Source organism: Bison bison, unplaced genomic scaffold (genome assembly GCF_000754665.1).
Source record: "Bison bison bison isolate TAMUID 2011002044 unplaced genomic scaffold, Bison_UMD1.0 scf7180017864265, whole genome shotgun sequence".
NCBI classification, from domain to species: domain Eukaryota; kingdom Metazoa; phylum Chordata; class Mammalia; order Artiodactyla; family Bovidae; genus Bison; species Bison bison.
In genome coordinates this window covers 561,547-582,425 of record NW_011494837.1, presented here as the reverse complement: position 1 = coordinate 582,425, position 20,879 = coordinate 561,547, and the positions used below count along the sequence as shown (strand labels likewise).

Genomic DNA, 20,879 nt, shown 5'->3' with positions numbered 1-20,879 from the left:
ACCTTGTAAGTTCTTCTTTGATGGTTGGATTATTTAGTAGTGTATTATTATTTAATTTCCCAAATATTTGGAATTTTTTAGGTGTCTTTTTGTTATTGATTTCTAATTTAATTCTATTTGATCAAATAACCTATTTCAAAGATTTTCATTCTTAGATCAGATCAGTCACTCACATATGGTTGAACATGGTGAATGTTCCATCTGCAATTCCATAGAATGTGTATCTTGCTGTACTTGGGTGAAGAATTCTGTAAATATCAGTTGATAGTGTTATACACATCTTCCATATCCTTTTGTTGTGGTAGAGTTGATGTACAGTATCATATAAGTTTCACATGTACAACATGATGATCCACAGTTTTTTAAGTTGTGTTCCATTTATACTAAATATGAAATATTGCCTGTATTATACAACATATTCTTGTAGCTTATTTGTTTTATACATAGTAGTTTGTTTCTCTTAATCCTCTACCCCTAACTTCTCTTCCACCCTTCCCTCTCCCCAGTGGTAACCACTAGTTTGCTACCTATATCTGTGAGTCTGTTTCCTTTTTTAACATTCAGAAGGTGTTGTATTTTTTTAGGTTTTACATATAAGTGATGTCATACAATATTTGTCTTTCTCTTATTTCATCTAGCATACCACCCTCCAAGTCCATCTATGTTGTTACAAATGGTAATATTTAATTCTTTTTTATGGATGATTAGTATACCATTGTATGTATGTACCACATCTTTATCCATTCATCTGCTAAGTACACTTAAGTTGCTTTTATTTATTTTTTTTTAGGTTGCTTTTATATCTTAGCAATTTTAAATAATGCTGCTGTGAACATTAGGGTACTTGTATCATTTCAAATTATTATTTTTTTATTTTATAAATACCTAACAGTAAAAGTGCTGACTCATATAACTACCATGAGTTATATTTTTAGTTTTCTGCTGCTGCTGCTAAGTTGCTTCAGTCGTGTCCAACTCTGTGCGACCCCATAGACAGCAGCCCACCAGGCTCCCCCGTCCCTGGGATTCTCCAGGCAAGAACACCGGAGTGGGTTGCCATTTCTTTCTCCAATGCATGAAAGTGAAAAGTGAAAGTGAAGTCACTCAGTCGTGTCTAACTATTAGCGACTTCATGGACTGCAGCCTTCCAGGCTCCTCCGTCCATGGGATTTTCCAGGCAAGAGTACTGGAGTAGGGTGCCATTGCCTTCTCCAGAAACTTCAATTCTGTTTTCCATAGTAGCTGCACCAATTTCCATTTGACCTAACAGTGTACAAGAGTTCAATTTTCTGTGCATCCACACCAGTATTTATTGTGTTCTTTTTGACCATAGCCATTCTGACAGACAGATGTAAGGTGATATTTCTTGGTAATTTTAATTTGCATTTTTAGTAAATATCTATTAAATTGATCTAACTGTGTGGATCACAATAAACTGTGGAAAATTCTGAAAGAGATGGGAATACCAGACCACCTGACCTCCCTCTTGAGAAACCTATATGCAGGTCAGGAAGCAACACTTAGAACTGGACATGGAACAACAGACTGGTTCCAAATAGGAAAAGGAGTACGTCAAGGCTGTATATTGTCACTCTGCTTATTTAACTTATATGCAGAGTACATCATGTGAAATGCTGGACTGGATGAAGCACAAGCTGTAATCAAGATTGCCGGGGGAAGTGTCAATAACCTCAGATATCCAGATGACACCACCCTTATAGCAGAAAGTCAAAAGGAGCTAAAAAGCCTCCTGATGAAAGTGAAAGAGGAGAGTGAAAAACTTGGCTTAAAGCTCAACATTCAGAAAACTAAGATCATGGCATCTGGTCCCATCACTTCATGGGAAATAGATGGGGAAACAGTGGAAACAGTGTCAGACTTTATTTTTTGGGCTCCAAAATCACTGCAGATGGTGACTGCAGCCATGAAATTAAAAGACGCTTACTCCTTGGAAGGAAAGTTATGACCAACCTAGATAGCATATTCAAAAGCAGAGACATTACTTTGCCAACAAAGGTCCGTTAGTCAAGGCTACGGTTTTTCCAGTGGTCATGTGTGGATGTGAGATTTGGACTGTGAAGAAAGCTGAGTGCCAAAGAATTGATGCTTTTGAACTGTGGTGTTGGAGAAGACTCTTGAGAGTCCCTTGGACTGTAAGAAAGTCCAACCAGTCCATTCTAAAGGAGATCAGTCCTGGGTGTTCATTGGAAGGACTGATGCTGAAGCGGAAACTCCAGTACTCTGGCCACCTCATGAGAAGAGTTGACTCATTGGAAAAGACCCTGATGCTGGGAGGGATTGAGGGCAGGAGGAGAAGAGGACGACAGAGGATGAGATGGCTGGATGGCATCACCGACTCAATGGATATGAGTTTTGGTAAACTCCAGGAGTTGGTGATGGACAGGGAGGCCTGGCGTGCTGTTCATGGGGTCGCAAAGAGTCAGACACTACTGAGCTACTGAACTGAATGTGTCTTTTAAGGCTACTGTTTCCTTATTGACTTTTTATGTGAATGATCTGTCCATTGATGGAAGGGGGAAGTTAAAGACCCCTTACTATTATTGTGTTGCTGTCAATTTCTACATCTGTTAATATTTGCCTTATATATTTAACCTCGCCTATGTTGGGTACATACATATTTACAACTGTCTTTTTCTGCTTGAATTGATCCCATGAACACTGTCCTTTAATGTCCTTCTTTGCCTCTTTTTATAGTTTTGTTTTAAAGTCTCTTTTGTCTGATATATACATTGCTGCCCCACCATTTTTTTCATTCCATTTGCATGAAATATCTTTTTCTATCCTCTCACTTTCGGTTTGTTACTTTGTATTTGAAGTGAATCTCTTATAGGCAAACTATGTATCCGTCTTTTTAAAAAAATCCATTCAGCCACCCTATGTCTTTTGACTAGTCCATTTACATTCTTATCCTCCTTCTATAATATTTCTGTTTGAAGTTTTCTTCCTTTGTGTTGACAGTAAAAATGAAACAAAATGTTTGACTCTTTGCTAGGTGCTGTTCAGTAACTGTTTAATGAGCCCGCCACTCCCACCCTCATCCATCTTTGGTTTACAGTTCCAACAAGAGGGCACATAATCTTACTTCCCTTGTAGCTCAGCTGGTAAATACTCCACGTGCAATGAGGGAAACCTGGGCTCAATCCCTGGGTTGGGAAGATACCCTGGAGAAGGGAAGGGCTATCTACTCCAGTATTCTGGCCTGTGGAATTCCACGGACTGCACAGATAACCTTAGGAAGAAGTGTATTTTAAATTCTATTATCACTTAAATATATGCTTGACAGTATATGCCTTTAAATGTTTATGTATGTGTGATATGGGAAGAAGTGATTGGAAGACAATTTTAGTGGATTTCAGTTTTAAGGATTTTGGAGAAGATAAAAAGCTAGAAGTGTGATGATAGTCTTATTTTCTCTTTTAGATATTAAGCACCGTCGAATACCAATCTTATTCTTTGCAAACAAAATGGATCTTAGAGATGCATTGACATCTGTAAAAGTATCTCAGTTGCTGTGTTTAGAGGACATCAAAGATAAACCATGGCATATTTGGTAAAGTCTTTTATTTACATTTCATTTTATCATTCTGAAAAAATCTCCAACTTCAGGGTTTTTTTTACAAGCTCACTATATAAGTGACTTAACATGGTAGGATGAAAGGTAAAGATTTTATGTTTTATAAAATTGTAGTGTTGCAGGTATTCAGTAATATATTATTGTTAAAACCTTTTCAAATCTTTTCAGGGATAGAAAAACTAAAACAACTCTTTAAAAGAATTAATCAATCTGCTTACTTACCCAGCTTCAACCACACTAATTTCTTTCTGCACATTGAATCAACCAACCACAGTTGCGTCTCAAGGCATTTGCACTTTCCCTTTGTCTGAATCATTCTTTAAAACAATTTTCCTGCTTACTATTGTACTTTCTTTAAGAAAGAGACCTCTCTTGATAATTCTCTGAAATATCACTATACATTACCCCCATCTCTTGTGTTTTTTTTCCTTACTTTGCTTTATTTGTCTATTGCCATATGACCTCTTCTTTTTTTTCTTTTCTCTTGTATAGTCTGTCTTCCTAAACTAGACCATTAGTACCATGAGACCTGGGATTTCATCGATTTTTTTCACTCTAACTCCCAGAATAGTAACAGTGCCTGTTTAGTAGGTACCTACTCATAGGTACTTAGGAGATATACACAATAAATACATGTTGATATGAATAAACAGAATATAAAAATCTCTTATTTGGACATACTGTAAAACTGAACTCTTAAATAATTAGAGTCTGATATTATTATACATTTTTTTTGGAAAGCAGTTTCTTACTAATATCTTTAATTCCAGTATGTTTTTCTGCCAAAATATTCTGATGAGGATAACCAGAAGTTACATATTAGATAGTATTTTAATGCCTACTGCTACCTTATGTTACCCTATGAGGGTTTCCCTCATAGCTCAGTTGGTGAAGAATCTGCCTGCAGTGCAGAAGACCCGGGTTCGAGTCCTGGGTCGGAAAGATCCCCTGGAGAAGGAAATGGCAACCCACTCCAGTATTCTTGCCTGGAGAATCCCATGGGCAGAGGAGCCTGGCAGGCTACAGTCCATGGGGTCACAAGAGTCGGACATGACTTAGTGACTACACCACCACCTTATGTTACATTAAGCTTCCCTCTGTTCACCCCTGCCCCCACCTCTCCCTGGCCCCCAACTTCTCTATAGAGAAAGGCTGAACACAGAGGCAAAGAAATCTAGGAAAGAAGGAAGTGATAGAACTCAGAGGAAAACTTTAAGAGCTAACCATGGTGCTGAAAGAGTAATACTATAGCACTTCAGAAATCCTTTGAAATTTTTCAGTACCTAAGGCCACATATCATGAGTAAAACCCTCCTTACTTTGGAAATCAGAGGAAAAGTCAGTGTTTACTAAATTATTCTTGAGTTGGAATTTGAGGTTCTGTGGTATTTTGTTGGTAAAGAAAGGAGGGAGTTGGTGTAGAGAACTATCTTAAGGTAGAACCTTTCTAGTTTTGTAAATCATGCTTAAAATGATAATATCTAAAGTAGAATAATTTAATTTTTGCCCTAAGTGTGCTGACTACTTTAATGGAAAGTACAACATTGAAAATACGGGTCAATTTTAATTAGTAAAAGATATAGTTTTCCTATTAATTTTGAAGTAGAAATTAATTTTGCAAATGGAAAATGTCTTTCTCCTTAATAATTAGCTATTGAATTCTATTAGGTTTATTTATTTGTGGCACCTTAACTTATTTTAGTAAGAGAAAAAAATATCTGATGTTATAAGGATATGGACAGAGCATATTGCCAGTTTCTTCATTTTCTGTACATCTTGTAGAAGAATGTTAAGTTTTTCTTTTAAGTTTGTCTAAAATTTTGACTTCTTAATTCAAACTGGACATCTAAGTTCCAATTAGTGTTTCACTTGTTAAGGTTTTTATTTGAACTAAAAATAAATTTCTCCTTTAATTTTGAAGAAAAAAAGTAATGCTGAGTGGTGCAGAGATAAAATATTGCATCTCTCTTGCCTTAGGTACAAATAAATTTGGGTAGTAAAGGAGAGATTATAGAGAAGTATAGTCTGGACTTTTTTTTTTGGTTAATTTTTGACCATTTTACTAAACATATAATCAACTCTGATTTTCAAGTCTGATTCTGTTTTAATTCTTCCCATGTGTTCTTTGACTAAGTCCTTAGAGTGATATATGTTTGCTTTTGCATTTTTACTATCTTGAGAGGGAGACAGATAATAAAAACATCAGTTGGGAGGGTGAAAAAAAAAGTAGAATAGTAAGAGAAAGAATAATGAATGTGGTCTCCCTCTGAGATATAATTGAAGTCAAGAAGCAATTCACACAAAGGTTTGGAGGAATAACTTTTCCAGATAGAGAGGCCAGTAAGTGAAAAGGCTCTTGGATGAGAATGTGCCTGATGTTGTCTGGAAACAGCAAGAAGTCCTTGCTGGCTGGAACAGAGAGGTAGGGGGAAATTGTAGATGAGGCCCCTGAGAAATAACCAGGGGCTATGTCACATAGTGCCTTGCAGAAAATGGTGAAGACTCTGGCTTTTATTCCAGTTATGAGTCTTATAATTTATTTGAAAGGAAAGGTAGAATTTAAATATTTGGGAATTATTAGGAAAAGTGCAAGATTTAAGGGTTTCTTCATGGCACTGTTCTCTTATGTGGTACTAGAAGTTTGTGATAAAAGTCAATATGTTGATCATTCTTGGTATAAGTATTTCAGTTAGTGATGTTTTGCTGTTAATAAAGGTAATCCATAGTTTGCTTTGAATATCTTGCTTGCATATCTCATGATATTTGTTTCTGCCTTCCTATTTTAAAATAATTCTGTAAGTCGTGTTCTTGGTCCAATAAATAATTCCTTGAAAGTAATTTCTCTTTTTATTAGAATCAAATTAATTGTTTTAAGATAATTTAGTACATTTTAAAATCTTGCTTCAGCATACTAAAAGCAATCTTAATCATACAGAAAATCTAATTATGTATACTAATTGTTATTAGATAATTATATCAGTAACATGAGAAACTGTCAGAGTCTTAGAAAAAGATTATTTCATACTCAAAAAATCCTCTACATTTTATTGTTTTAGTTTATATAATTTAATTTTTATTATTTATAAAATAATGTCACAAGGATTTAGGCTTACTTACTTTCAAGAATGGAACAACAATGAAAAGACTCTGTATTCAATGTTTTATATGCATATCTCAAATATTTAATTCTTATAATAATCACATGAGGCCAGTGGTAATATTCCCCCATTTTACAGAAGCAAAAACTGAAGGCCAAAGAGTTAAACAACCTATCGAGGTTTGTAAAACCAAGAAATATAAAACTATGATTGACTTCTACTGGGATTTTTTTATTTTACCAGTTTACCAGAGTTACAGATTTATGCCTTTTAGATATCAATTTTCATTTCAAATAAAGTCACTCCATCCTATGGCTAAATTACAACCCAAGTAAAGTATTTCTAATAAATAAATGCTATTGAATCATTGGGGCTGGTAGGGGAAAGTAGGATGGTGTGCTCTATAATCCCACTACTGAGAGAATAACTCAAAGTATATGTTTTGTTAATGCCAGTCCAAGTAATAGTCCTAAAATAGTAAGATTTTAATGATATATTTTTACAAATGTCTATGTAAATTAATAAACAGTTTTCTCATGTCTTGATCCTAAGCACTCAGACTTTTATATCCTATGTATATTCAGTTTCAGTACTTAACCAGTTTTGCTCAGATATGTTATTAAATATATTAATTTGCCATATGGCAAAATTGTAATTATTTATTCTTACAGTTTTTTGATGAAATGTGTATTTTTCTGTTGGTTTTATTTCAGTGCTAGTGATGCCATAAAAGGAGAAGGATTGCAAGAAGGTGTAGACTGGCTTCAAGGTACATCATAAAAAACTGCATCTTCAGCCTTTATTTTCTTTCCCGTCACATTTTCTGTCCTTTTTTACATTTTATTTTTATTATATCACTGCCTTTTTCCCTCTTGTTTCCATCTATTTCTGCTATCAGAAAATACAATACAGTAAGTATCCAATACCTTGCTCCATTTACTTCAATTACATTTTTATAAAGGATTTATTTAAATAAAAACTACTTATATCAATATACATGACAACTCTAGAATATAATTTTAATTTATAGCAATAAGTTTCTGTCAGATCTAGTAATAGAAGCACATTTGAATTTTGGGGTAAATTTTAGACCTGCTGTCAATAAAAATCTTTGTGGCATGTGTCTTTCAAGAGTCATGCTGTACTCCACATATAGCTCCATTTATACATGGCATGTTTCTACAAATTTTAGTACTCATATTTAGTACTTTATATACTGGTATTCTATTAGTGTTTCTATATATCACAGTTCTATATGTTATTCATCAAAATAGCTATCACGGTACAAGCTTACTATACCAGGGATTAAATTAAGATCTATCATTTTCCCTAAGGTTACATTGTCCACAAGACACAGGAAAGGCTTGAAGCACAGTGACCCACACAGAGAAATAAAACGTGAATGTGCATGAAACCAAGTTCTATAAGTCCTTCTTCTTATAGGACCCTGAAGGTCAGGCAAAAAAATTTCCATTTTTGAGCAGGACAGTGGATGAGTTCTTTTAGGAACCTCCCTGCCCTGAATAAGGGTGAATAATGAGATTAACTTGTTAATCCATGAGCTGTGGTCTTGTGGCTATAAATTTAATTTCTTCTACACATTCTTTTTATTCGAGCTATATGTGATTTTTTTTTCTCTACTGTATGTCATGGTGGATTTTAAGAGTAGCCTACTTACATACATAGAGACATAATATTTCTTTAGTTCAAAGTACTATAAATGTATATCTAATAAATATTTGTGTTATTAGTAAAATGTGTTCTAGTTAACTGCACAGACTGCTGTATTTTGGTTTCCCTCTTTTGTGTTTATATAGTCATCATGCCATTTACCATTACACTGCAAAGAACCTTCTAGTTACGTTTTACAATTAAGTGAAACTTGACTGAGAACCTCTAAAAGTTCTCAGAATCACTAGTGGGATTTTTCTTTGAACACAACAATTTAGTTTTTCAGACTGTGTAAAGAAGTGATCAAAGTGACCATTTTATGGGACTGATTCCACATAAAACAAATAGATTACAAAGGAACATTCTAAAGAAGACACTAGAAACATATTGTCAACCTGTATTTCTTATTTTAAGTACTTATTATTGCTCACAGCAGAGATATAGTGTGAATGGAAACCCATAATAAAAAATACAAAGCACAGTACTTAATTGAAAATAAGTGATGGTCATCTGGATTTTAAATTGTACATCTTTTTATTTTGTCTGTAACAATAAGGCCACTAGGTGTCAGGAGTGATCCAACATCACAATGCCACTTGCCAACTCTAATTTTTGTCATTGACTTTTCTGATCCATTATCTTTGTATCTTAACTCCCAAATCTCTATAAGAAGGATACATTATTGAAAAAAAAAGTTGTGCCCTTGTGTCGCCATATTATTTTATGTAAACTTTACAATTCTCTGCAAGGTAAGTAGTAGTATCCCCATTTTATGTGGGCAGCATGATGTAGAAGTAAAAAACACGTGGACTTCTGAGTCTGTCAGATATATTCCCACTACTTGTTAATTATTAACTAATGTCTTTATATTATACAGATAATTTTCCTCATCTTTAAAATTAAAAAATAAAATATCTAAAATTGCCATATAGATTAAATGAAATGCTCTCTATTAAAGTGCCTAGCTTAAGAAAGCACTCAAAAAATGTTCAGTTTACCTATCCTTTTATGTAACTTCTCTGTTTAACAGAAGAGGAAACTTAGTATGCAGATTTAAAACTATATCAGTTTGGTTTTGAGTAGGAGATCCTTTGTTCATAATTTCTATGTTATAGTAAATAGTTTATATTTTTGATGCTCCTGTCTTTGGATTTGAAAACAGGTGAAAACCTACCTTGCAAAATAAGTAGCAGTAAATTTAGGAGACTAGTCTGTGCCTCTTCTTGCTAACTTACTATCAAGAAGTTTTTCTGTAAATCTTTGAAAGATGTTCTGAACTTAAATCTCTTCATTTTCCTTGCAAAATTCTGAAATTTCCGAACATCATAAACAGGAAGGCCCTGGTTCATTTTGGATCAATTTAATTTTATTATTTTAAATTTAAGGTTGAAAAACTGAGAATAAAGTATTAAATGACACATTTTGTGCCCTGATTCTATTCTCTTTTGGAGGGATTGTCAATTACGGCCCAAAGACAAGAATCCATAAGTAGACTATTAAGTATTTTTTAAAACCACCAGAGAATATATAGAAACTATCACAGAAGTGTAAGTTGTTTTCTAGCTCCGAAACTTAAATATTTATGAGAAAACAAAACATCATCCCACATGACTCATGAAACTTATTCACTGAGTCACTTTATCTTATGGGAAAAGTTTATAATGCTTCCAGTTTTTATATAAGAATTTTATAAACTAGGAACATTCCATTGAAAAGCCAAGGATTGGACACACACTTAGTTTCATCCCGTCTTCAAATCTCACTAAGAGTGAAGAGACTGAGGACAAAAAGAATAGGAGTGACAAAAATGGTAACCAGATTTTGAAGCCAAATATGTGATGAATGTTGAATAACTTAACAGACTTGAAAGAGTGAAATTCTAAGCTAGCACTGGAAAAAGCTGGAAACCATCCTAATTTACATTGCAGATCTCTTCAAAGGCTCAGGAATTGATGGAAATTAGAAATAAAGACGAGGTGAGACCGAAAGGAAATGCACAGATATACATCCGTGCCCGAGAAGAAGATTGAAGGTTCATTCTTTGCAGAGAGTCGCATAGTATCTCTGGAGTGGAGAGCACTGAGCACAACTGTGTGTTGGAATGCTAAACTGAAAATGAGGAGTAAATGAAAGTTTCATATTGAAGATTATAACCATGTTCTGCTTTCTCCTGATTCTCCTAGAAGACACTGGCAATAGGTAGAAGATAGAAAGCCAGCTTTGAGGAGTCAGACCAGCTAAGAGAAAAGATCTAAAAGTGTTAAACATTAGAAATTCTCAAGGAAATGGCCTAGCTATACACTAGGATGAAGATTACTTTTGACAAGCCTCACACATGTAACGAAATTCCAGTCAACTTTATAGTGTTCACTTATACATATGAGAAGATAGCAAAGTATTGCCAAGTATTTGAAGACAAAACATTACGAATTATGGAGAAAAAGAAAAAGTTTAGAAAAAGACTATTTAGGGAGAATGTTTCAAAACGCTATTCAAAACGCTATTCGAGAATGTTTCAAAACGCTATTGAAGACAAAACATTACGAATTATGGAGAAAAAGAAAAAGTTTAGAAAAAGACTATTTAGGGAGAATGTTTCAAAACGCTATTCAAAACGCTATTCGAGAATGTTTCAAAACGCTATTGAAGACAAAACATTACGAATTATGGAGAAAAAGAAAAAGTTTAGAAAAAGACTATTTAGGGAGAATGTTTCAAAACGCTATTCAAAACGCTATTCGAGAATGTTTCAAAACGCTATTGAAGACAAAACATTACGAATTATGGAGAAAAAGAAAAAGTTTAGAAAAAGACTATTTAGGGAGAATGTTTCAAAACGCTATTCAAAACGCTAAAGGTAGCCTCAAAGAGATAAAAGAATGTATTACTTTCATGAATATGACAAGAATACTAATTGAAAAAGAATATGAATTCTTGGAAAATAATAATAGAATAGTAGAAATGGTTGGATGACATCACCAACTCAATGGACATGAGTTTGAGCAAGTTCTAGGAGATGGTGAAGGACAGGGAAACCTGGCATGCTGCAGTCCATGGGGTCGCAAAACGTCAACACGACTGAGCAACTGAACAACAAGTAGAAATGGAAAACTCAATCAAAAGAAGATAAAATAGAGACATTCTCTAAGAAAGTATGAAAAAGACAATGGGGGGAGAAAAGATAAAGTAAGGAGTCATTTATGAGGCCCAAAATCCTAGTAAGAATTTCTGAAAGAGAACAGAGAAAATAGTGGAAAGTCATCAAATCATAAAACATTATTTTCCAGAACTGAATGATGAGTTTTTAGTTATAACACCCCTTTAGAGCCCAAGGCGGTGAATGAAAATATTCCCACGCCAAAGTGCATCATTAAAATCGACACTGAAGATGGTGGAAAATTCACCATATTTCCTGAGAAGAAAATAAGAGATATCATTGGCAGATTTCCTTAGATAAGAAAACAAAGTAGCATCAGACTTCTCACCAGCAACACTTGGAAGCAGTGCTTGGAAAAATCCAAGGAGACAATAATATTCTCAGGCAGTATCAGTGTATTGTAACTGTAGAGAATTAAGACATCTTCAGCCATGTAAAGTCTCAAGAGTTCACTTTCTATACAGTTTACTAATACTAAAGTAGCCACAGAGGTATACTTGTCAAAAACAAAGGAATAAAGCAAGAAGAAAAAATAAGGTACCATGAAATAAGGGAAATCTGCACAAGAAAGTTGTGAAGGAACCCCTAGGATGATAATAAGAGATCCTAGAGTAATAGTGAAAGATCTCATATGAAAATACGTGGATGAGCATGGAGAACAGCTGGGTCAGATTAAAGAGTCTGCACAAGACTATGATGGAGAGTTCTTCAAGAAGGTGAAGATTGACCAGTTTTATGCCTCATACTAGTAAAGCCTGAAACAGTGTGAGAGTAGTGGATTGAAGTATAATGTTAGTTACATTAAAAAAAAGGCAGGGTTGGGGATGAAAAGCAATTATTCACTGCAGGGAAAGCAAAATATAGTAGAAGAAAGGAAAAAACTGAAGTTTATCCCTTGTCCCAGCAGTGAGTAGCATTCACATAAAACATTACTGTTTTAGGAAAATGGGAGTATTGGGAGCATCATGAGGGTGGCAGAAGATGGTGTACACATGTGTGAGAACTGAAGCCCTATGTGACATTGCGTTCAAGAAGTAATGAGAAAAGCATATTATTTAGAGATACAGAGGTAATCACCTAAAAAGGAGTTGGAAGTAGTTGCCTGTGAAGGGAGAAAGAAGGGATGAGGCAAGGGACTGAATTTTTAATACAAGCCTCGTAGAACTAGTTGACTAATTGGGTGCATGTACAGTGATAAAAAGAAAAACTATAATACGAATTGTGCTTTTAAAAAAAAGCAGTTGTATGCATGGGTTTCTACCTATTGTTATAGATTTGTCTTTGATTACTTTAGAAAGTAGATTTTGCCCTGTAGAGACTAATAATTTTTTGTTTGGTTTTTGTTATCAGATCAGATCCAGTCTGTGAAGACATGAAAAAATAGTATTTGGAAACTTCAACAGTTTTCAATTGAAGAAATATATATTAAGGCAAACTGAATACTTTACATTTTTTAAAGGTGTCTTTACATGTAAGAATACTTTATAATCTTCTACTTGCATTTATGGACTCTTAATGAGGTTTTTAAGAAGAATGGACTTCAGGTATGCTAATCTGGCCATTAATTATATCAAAACTAAATCTTCCCTCCAAAGAGTTCCCTCCCTAGATTTATCAACTTCTTGGTAAAGGTCTACATTTGATTGTAATTAGAATGTTTATAAAGTCAGAGTTATCTCAGTACCCCATCATGATTAATGATATCCTTAATGCATTTTATTTTTTAATTGTCAAAAAATATAGTTTATGATATGACTTTGTGGTATGATGTGCTTGTGAAAAAGAACTTTAAATATTTATAAGGGTTCCTGGGTAAATTAATATATATTAAAGCTTTACTATATGTCACCATCAACATAACCTAAAATGTAACGTACCAACTAGTGTGCTTTGTATGCCAAAAAGAATAATGCTGTGTTAACATGGCATTTGGTGTTTTACTGTCAAACATTTGCAAATTATCTGAGACCAAGTTAAACAGAATTCATTTATTCAGTGAATACATATGAAATATCTCTGTATCTATACTAGTTTGGCATTGTCCTAGGCAATGGTGATAATAAGGTAAATAAAACATGTTGCTTATCCTCAGAGAACTTAAAAGATAATGAGGGAAAATTTGAGCATCTTTTCTTACATAGTGTCTAATTTATTTCATTGGCTGAATGAAAATATTGCATTTTAAGATTAATTATTACAGTTGATTTTTTTCTTTCTTCCTTTAAATTGCGTCCAGTTTACTGTGGTACTTTGTTAAAATAGACTGTGATTCATCAACTATGATTTTCTTGTGCATGAACTGCTGCAAAAATCTTCTTTAGAATTTTAAACATACTTCTGCCACCTACTGTTTGCAAATTGTGTTGCTTCTCACAACTTAGAGACTACTTGAAATTGTAAACACTAAATAGAAGCCTTTGTTTTTAATCAATCACTGGGGAACTGTGGATAAAGCAGTATTGTAAATCCTGAAAAATATACCATATAAAGAAAAACTGTAATATACAGTACATAGCATCTTAAATATCCTTAGCTGTGAAAATGAAAGAAACAGAAGGCAAAAGGTAAGTGAGTAATAAAGGTGTATTACAGTGACTACAGTAGTGGCATGTTTCACAGAGATTTGAATATAATAACTTTAAAACTATAGTAAAAATTCTATAATCCAGTTTCTCTTAGTCCAGAAGTCCCAGTGATTTGAAATTTGGCAAATTGAAAATTACCCAGACTATTCCAGTGATCCAGCATTTTAGCTAGTTTGCCAACTTCTCATAAATGGTTTTGATGAGGATACAAGGTGAGTCTTATTAATCTAGAGTTGCTTTAAATATAAAAAAGATGTGAAGATGAAAACACTGCAATTCAACAAAAAAACTGTTATGCTATAACTATTTTAGGAGGATGGAAAAAGTGGTGGTGTAAGAGAATTCAAATCCTTAAGCTACCATAAGGTAACAATAATAATAGCTGTCATTGTATTTTGAGCAAAATATTATTACACATATGGTATTTTGCATCATATAATCCTGACAATAACCTTATGTAGTAGATTCTAGTGTTTGTTTTATAGACAAGGAAAGGACCTAAAAATGTTATTTGTTTAAGGTCACAGAGCTAGTAAATGGTGGTTCTGGGATTCAGAACAAAACAATCTGTTTAAAATAGATGATTCAAGAGCTAAGAGTAATACTGATTTTAGAAATATAGAGATATCTGCCATAAAAATAGCTAAAAGGATAGAAAAATCTTCTCTGGGGTGGGAGACTAGGATGGGTGTGGAGGAGGTCATAGACAAGGGACTACTGCTTTATTTATTTATTTTTGCTTTTTGTTTTAAGTCTGTTTAACACTTCAAATTTTAAACTGGGCAGAAATGACTATGATAAGAATAATTCTTAAAACTATGTTAATACTGAGCTAATTAGTATTCCACAAACTACAGTAGTTCATACCTATGCAAATATATAGAAGAGGGTACTGACTGTTTGCTTTGTTTCCATAATCTCCAAATCTAGTTTATAAGCATCCATTCATACTCTATTTTCATTTAAAGATTATGTAGAAGCAAGTTGGGCTTTAGTGGTCACAGCATGCCATATAAGTGTATATACACTGAGGGTATTGCATTTGTATTTAACATATTATGCAATTAAAATGTATTTAGGCTAAAGCAATGTTTTTTTATGTTTAGACATCATTGTGTTACAAAAATTAATTCATTATGCTCTACATTTCAATGACACCTCATAAAATGTTGAAAAGTTAGCCTATTGTATATTTTGCATTTAAATGTTTATACTGTGGCCCTATTCAGCCTATGCCTTATAAATCACAAAAGAGCCGAGTTGTGTATATTTTTCATTTGCAGGTTGTCTGCTAAAAATTATGAATTATCTTCTGATTATTTATTTTTTTCCTTTGAAATTTTCAGCCCACCATGTTGTAATTTCTATAAATATATGCAGTTACCTTTGAGAAAACTTAAGGCAAATACATCCTGCATGTAACTCTGGTACATTAAAATACTGTGCATTTTAACTGACTTGGTGCATATTTTCTGCTTTCTGATTATTCCTTCTTTGTTGTTGTTTAGTCGCTAAGTGGTGCCTGACCCTTTTCGACCCCATGGACTGCAGCATGCCAGGCTTCCCTGTCCTTCACTGTCTCCTGAAATTTGCTCAAACTCATGTCCTTTGAGTCGGAGATGGCCATCTAACTGTCTCATCCTCTGCCGCCCCCTTCTTTTCTCGCCCTCAGTTTTTCCTAGCATCGGGTTCTTTTCTAATGAGTCAGCTCCTCGCATCAGGTGGTCAAAGTATTGGAGCTTCATATCTTCAGCATCAGTCCTTCCAATGAATATTCAGGGTTGATTTCCTTTAGGATTGACTGGTTTGATCTTACTGTCCAAAGGACTCTCAGGTGTCTTCTCCAACACCACAGTTTGAAAGCAGTGATTCTTCAATGTTTAGCCTTCTTTATGGTCCACCTCTCACATCCATACAGGACTACAGGGAAACCCATAGTTTGACTCTACGGACCGACAAGCAAAGTAGTCTCTGCTTTTTAATATGCTGTCTAGGTTTATCACAGTTTTTCTTCCAAAGAGCAAGTGTCTTTTAATTTCATTCTTTCTCTTAGTTAAAAACTAAACCAAATATTAAATGTTCACTTAAGTGGATGTTCAAATAGATTTGTTCATTTCTATGACTGGCAGGAAATACTTTGAGAAATGATTATTGTGTTTGATTAAATGTTTCAGGTAACTTAGTTACATACATTGTATGGTGAATCTTTCTCATTAAGGATGTTCCTTCTGGGGTTTTCAAGGAATTGTCTCAGGACCATTACTGACTCTTGCATTTGATCATTCGATTTTAATGCCACACATGGCTGCTTCATGGACACATAGTATTAAGCTTTTTTTCTGGTGATTTGGAATAAACCAAAAAGAACAAATTAAATTCTTCTCCAAATTTCAATTCAGCATGTGATGCTAGAAGTCCTAGAGGAACAGTAGGTACTTTGAAAATAAAATTTGGTTAGAAATATAGTAGTAATAATAAACTTTTTTATGTTTTTTTATATTTTATTGTGTGCCAGGCACTAAGCACTTTACATATACATATTAATTCATATTTAATCCTAGTAACAACTCTGTAAGATAAATGCATTTACTTCTATTATGTAGATCACAGATGAACAAACTACTGTTCTATTTTTGTATGGCCCTTGAGCTAATAATGGTTTTACATATTTTTTAAATGTAAATTTTACACTTACATTTTTAAAGAGTTTTTTATTTAAGGAGCAACATATTTTTTATTTAAGAAGCAAAATTTTATGTTTTGTGACCCGCAAAACATAAAATTATTTACTGTCTGGGGCTTTATGCAAAGCCCCAGACAGTAAATAATTTTATGTTTTTTTTGCCGACCCCTATTGTAGATGACGAAGGTGAGGCAGAGGAAGTTAAGTAGCTTGCCTGTGATTCCACTGCAAATAAACAGAGGACTCCACATTTTGAGTCTAAACTAAATTGTCCCCGTAATTTGTGTTCTTAATCTCTCAGAAAGCTAAAAATCATTCTAAAGTGAAATGAAGCAACTTAAAATTACTTCTTTTTTAAAAGAATTAGTTTTGGCTGTGCTGGGTGCTGCGCTTGGGCTTTCTCTTGTGGTGGTGTGTGGGCTTCTCACTACAACGGCTTCACTTGTTGCAGAGCATGGGCTGTAGACCTTGCTGGCTTCAGTGATTGTGAGGCTTGTGCTTAGTTGCCCCACGTGTTCTCTGCCTTGGCAAGCATATTCTCAACCACTGGACCACCAGGGAAGTCCTACTTCTTTCTTAAATAATTATACTAAAGGTGAACAATTAGATTCAAATGGCTGAAAAGTAATGCCCTTTTAAATTTTTTAAGTTAATTGTTTGTTGTTTATCAGCCAGCAGATTCTTTACCACTGGACCACCAGAGAAGTCCTGAAAGTGATGCTCTTTGAAACCCCTCTGTGGCCCCCCAACCAGTTATATTGATGTCCTGATCCTCTGAAGTCTTTTTTCCTTCCTTTTCTTTAAAAGGGTGGCAAATAGATGGGGCAAATTCTGAAATATCAGGCATGTTACAGTTGCAAAGTTTAATCACACAGATTATCCCCAAGCATCTGATTTGGACTTCTAGATTTCTCAAGTTTACCAACATTTTGAGGTAAATGATAACTAGTGGAACCTGGCAAGTCCGTGGGGTCACACAGTTGGACAGTACTGAACAACTTTCACTTCATGTATTAAAATATTAATGAGATAGAGTTATGTTTCCAATTAAGGGTAATCATTAATGTTGGAGTTAAAGCCAATTTCACATTTAAGCTCTATTTTCTTAGGCTCATTGTAGTGTGTGTGCATGTGTATGTATCAGAATGCATATCTTAAGGTCATAGGAAGCTCTCAGTTCACTCACAGCAGTGATCATTAACTTTTTCCCCAAGGCTTTCTTGGGCAGGTTTAATATCTTACAGATACGTTATCCTTTCCGTGTTGTAGGTTTGTGTTTTTTTTTTTTTTCTTCTTTGTTGTTTTTTGAGCCTGTTAAATGTGATACATCAGCTCTTGCCATTTCTGGAAACTTTTACTGCATTTTTTTAGTTACTGGATTATAAGTATCTTAAATACTGTCCACTCATTCAGTGAGTTTAATTTTTTTCTAGATTCATAAAATATCACTGATCATCCCTTTTTACATTTTTAAACCCTCATACTGTAAATAATTTTATTCATTTATGCATAGGAGGACAAGATTTTTAGAGAATAAATAAAATAGTTTTCAAGACCCTGTGTCAACATGGTGTCTTGTTAATGTTAAAATCTGTTTTTCTAATTTGAAATACATCTTAGCACAGAATTTTGTTTTATATTAATGCTATGTTTGCTCACTAAAACCCTGTGTTTGTCTCTATAATGGTAAGAGGCAATATTTTTCTACTAATCAGACTTTCAAATATAATAAGCAGAGCTATCAATAGTTATCACAAAATTTGTCTGTGTGGGAAGTGGGTATAAACTTAAGAAATAGACTGCAGTTCTTTCTAAAAAGAAATCAGGACAGTTCTGAAGCATCCCCTCCATAGCAAGCAGGCACTAAGTCTTTTTTGTGAATAGGGTTTGCTCTACAGTAGAATAGGATTCAAGGAACAACTATGTCTAAGAAGTCTGCAAGTGTATTTTTTAAGTTATTTTTATTCACTATTTATTGGCTGTGCTGGGTCTTCAGTGTTGCATGCAGGCTCTCTCTAGCTGCAGCAAGCGGGGGCTGCTCTCTGGTGCGCGGGCTTCGCATTGTTGGCTTCACTTGTGGAGCATGGACTCTAGAGGGCATGGGCTTCAGTAGTTGTGGTGCATGGTCTTAGTTGCCCTGTGACTTGTGGAATCTTCCTGGACCAGGGATTGAACCCATGTCCCCTGCATTGGCAAGCAAATTCTTAGCACTGGACTACAAGGAAGTCTGTATTTCCTATTAATGTAAGAGAATTACTAGCGCCACAAAGAAGACTTTATTTACATTTAAATATTTTATAGTACTCTGCATTTAACTTAATAGATCCATTAGATTTGTTTAAATATCTGTCTTACGTATCCTACCTTCCAGAAGCAAACTGAGGAAGAGTTTCTACATCCTAAGGTCACTTCCTAAGAAAATGAAAAACCAAAATGCTAAGAGTGTCTTTTTCTAAGGAAACCTTGAAATTATGCAGTTAACTCAAGGTTTTTCTCCATCTCTTTTCCTTTAGCTTTGCTTCAAGTTGTTCTTCAGAAAGCATAAGTTAATATTGATATATATGCATTTATTAAGATAATCCTCTAATCAACTGCAATCAGAAAAAAATAGTGTAACTGCAAGTGTAAACTCTCTAAGTATAAAGGAGGAATCCAAATTCATACCTTCTCTTCCTCCTTACAGAATATTGTATGGTGTTGGAGGTGGCAGTGGTGCCTGGTTAAAACTTAGATCTGGGCTAACTCTCAGGAATTATTAGAAAAGTTGTTTCATTTTCCTCAAAATTATTCTAGAATTTGACTCAGTACTTATTTTAGAAACGTGTGCATGACCTTGATTTCAAAGGCAACAACTGTGTTTGAATATTTGAGTCTTTATTCTGTAATCCTTTTTTGAGGAAGCTGATGCATTTCATCTTCCCTTTTTTACACTTCCTAGTCACTCTTGTTTTGAATATCTACTCACTAAGATCCTTTTCTCTACTGTTTTCTAAAGTGTTTTCTAAGCAAGTATAGAAGTTTCTAGGGTTCTCTATGAAAAGTCTTAACATATTCTATTTAATTGAACGATATGGCATTGCCATTTTGTTGCCCCAAAGCAGCTGAATGAAAGCTTAGCCTTAACTGAAGGTCACCTGGAAACTTCTAAGTGGCTTAATTCTTTACTAAGTGTCAAAGCAGACACAACCTAGCCTGGCCCAAAGGGACCTATGGTTAAAAATATGGCCACAGTACTTCATAGTTCTTTGCCTCAAACCAAGCCAGTAATCAGAGATGTCTTTTAAGATGTATCACTTCAGACACATTTTATGAGCCATTTCAGATTCTCTCAGACTCACCATCTCATTTTAGCTGCCACTGCTTATAGGCTCTAACCAACTATATGTAGGTGCAGAGGGCCCTATTTTTGTTCCCATGTCCCCACCACTACCATTCTAAAACATATATAGCCCAGTTGGGGAATCATTGACAAGTGGGAGACAGAACTAGTGGATAAATTCTTCCCTTTTTCTATTTTTCCCATTAATCTTGGACTGTCTTGAGACTCACTATATATAGCTTCTGGGATATGTCCTCTGACTCTAACAATTAGTCATATTTAACAGCATCCAGCTCAGTAATATCTCTTTGTATTGCCACTCTCCTAACTGGCTTAATCGTCCTTTCCCATAACTCTACTTCCTAATAAAATAATGTAAAATCTCTTTGCTTCAGCACTGCCTTCTGAGGAACCTAGGCTGTATCCAACGATGTTCTCAAATTTTCACCAGTCACCTATGGTAAAATACATGCTGAAGCTTGAGAAGTATTCCTCTAGGACTTTTTTCTTTTTTTATTTTATACTGGAAGAGAATTGATTAATAATGTTGTATTAGTATCAGGTGTAAAGCAAAGTGATGCAGTTATACAAGTATCTATTCTTTTTCAAATTCTTTCCCCTTTAGGTTATTACAGAATATTGAGCAGAGTTCCCTGTGTAATGATAGGTCCTTGTTGGTTGTCTATTTTAAATATAGCAGTGTATACATGTCAATCCCAAACTCACTAAACCCAAATTTATCCCTCCCCCGCACCCCTCCCCTGTGGTAACC

General features: G+C 34.4%; 1 protein-coding gene across 1 annotated transcript in view; it reads left to right on the top strand.

Moving 5' to 3' along the window:
- The window catches only part of ARL6 (ADP-ribosylation factor-like 6), a 40,614-nt gene extending 25,052 nt beyond the window's left edge, over positions 1-15,562 (top strand). The window contains exons 6-8 of the mRNA XM_010848387.1: positions 3,442-3,571; positions 7,406-7,461; positions 12,871-15,562. Coding sequence (XP_010846689.1) covers positions 3,442-3,571; positions 7,406-7,461; positions 12,871-12,896 — 212 coding nt within the window. The 3' untranslated portion in view covers positions 12,897-15,562. The remainder of the gene's footprint in view (positions 1-3,441; positions 3,572-7,405; positions 7,462-12,870) is intronic.
- Positions 15,563-20,879: the final 5,317 nt, after the last annotated feature.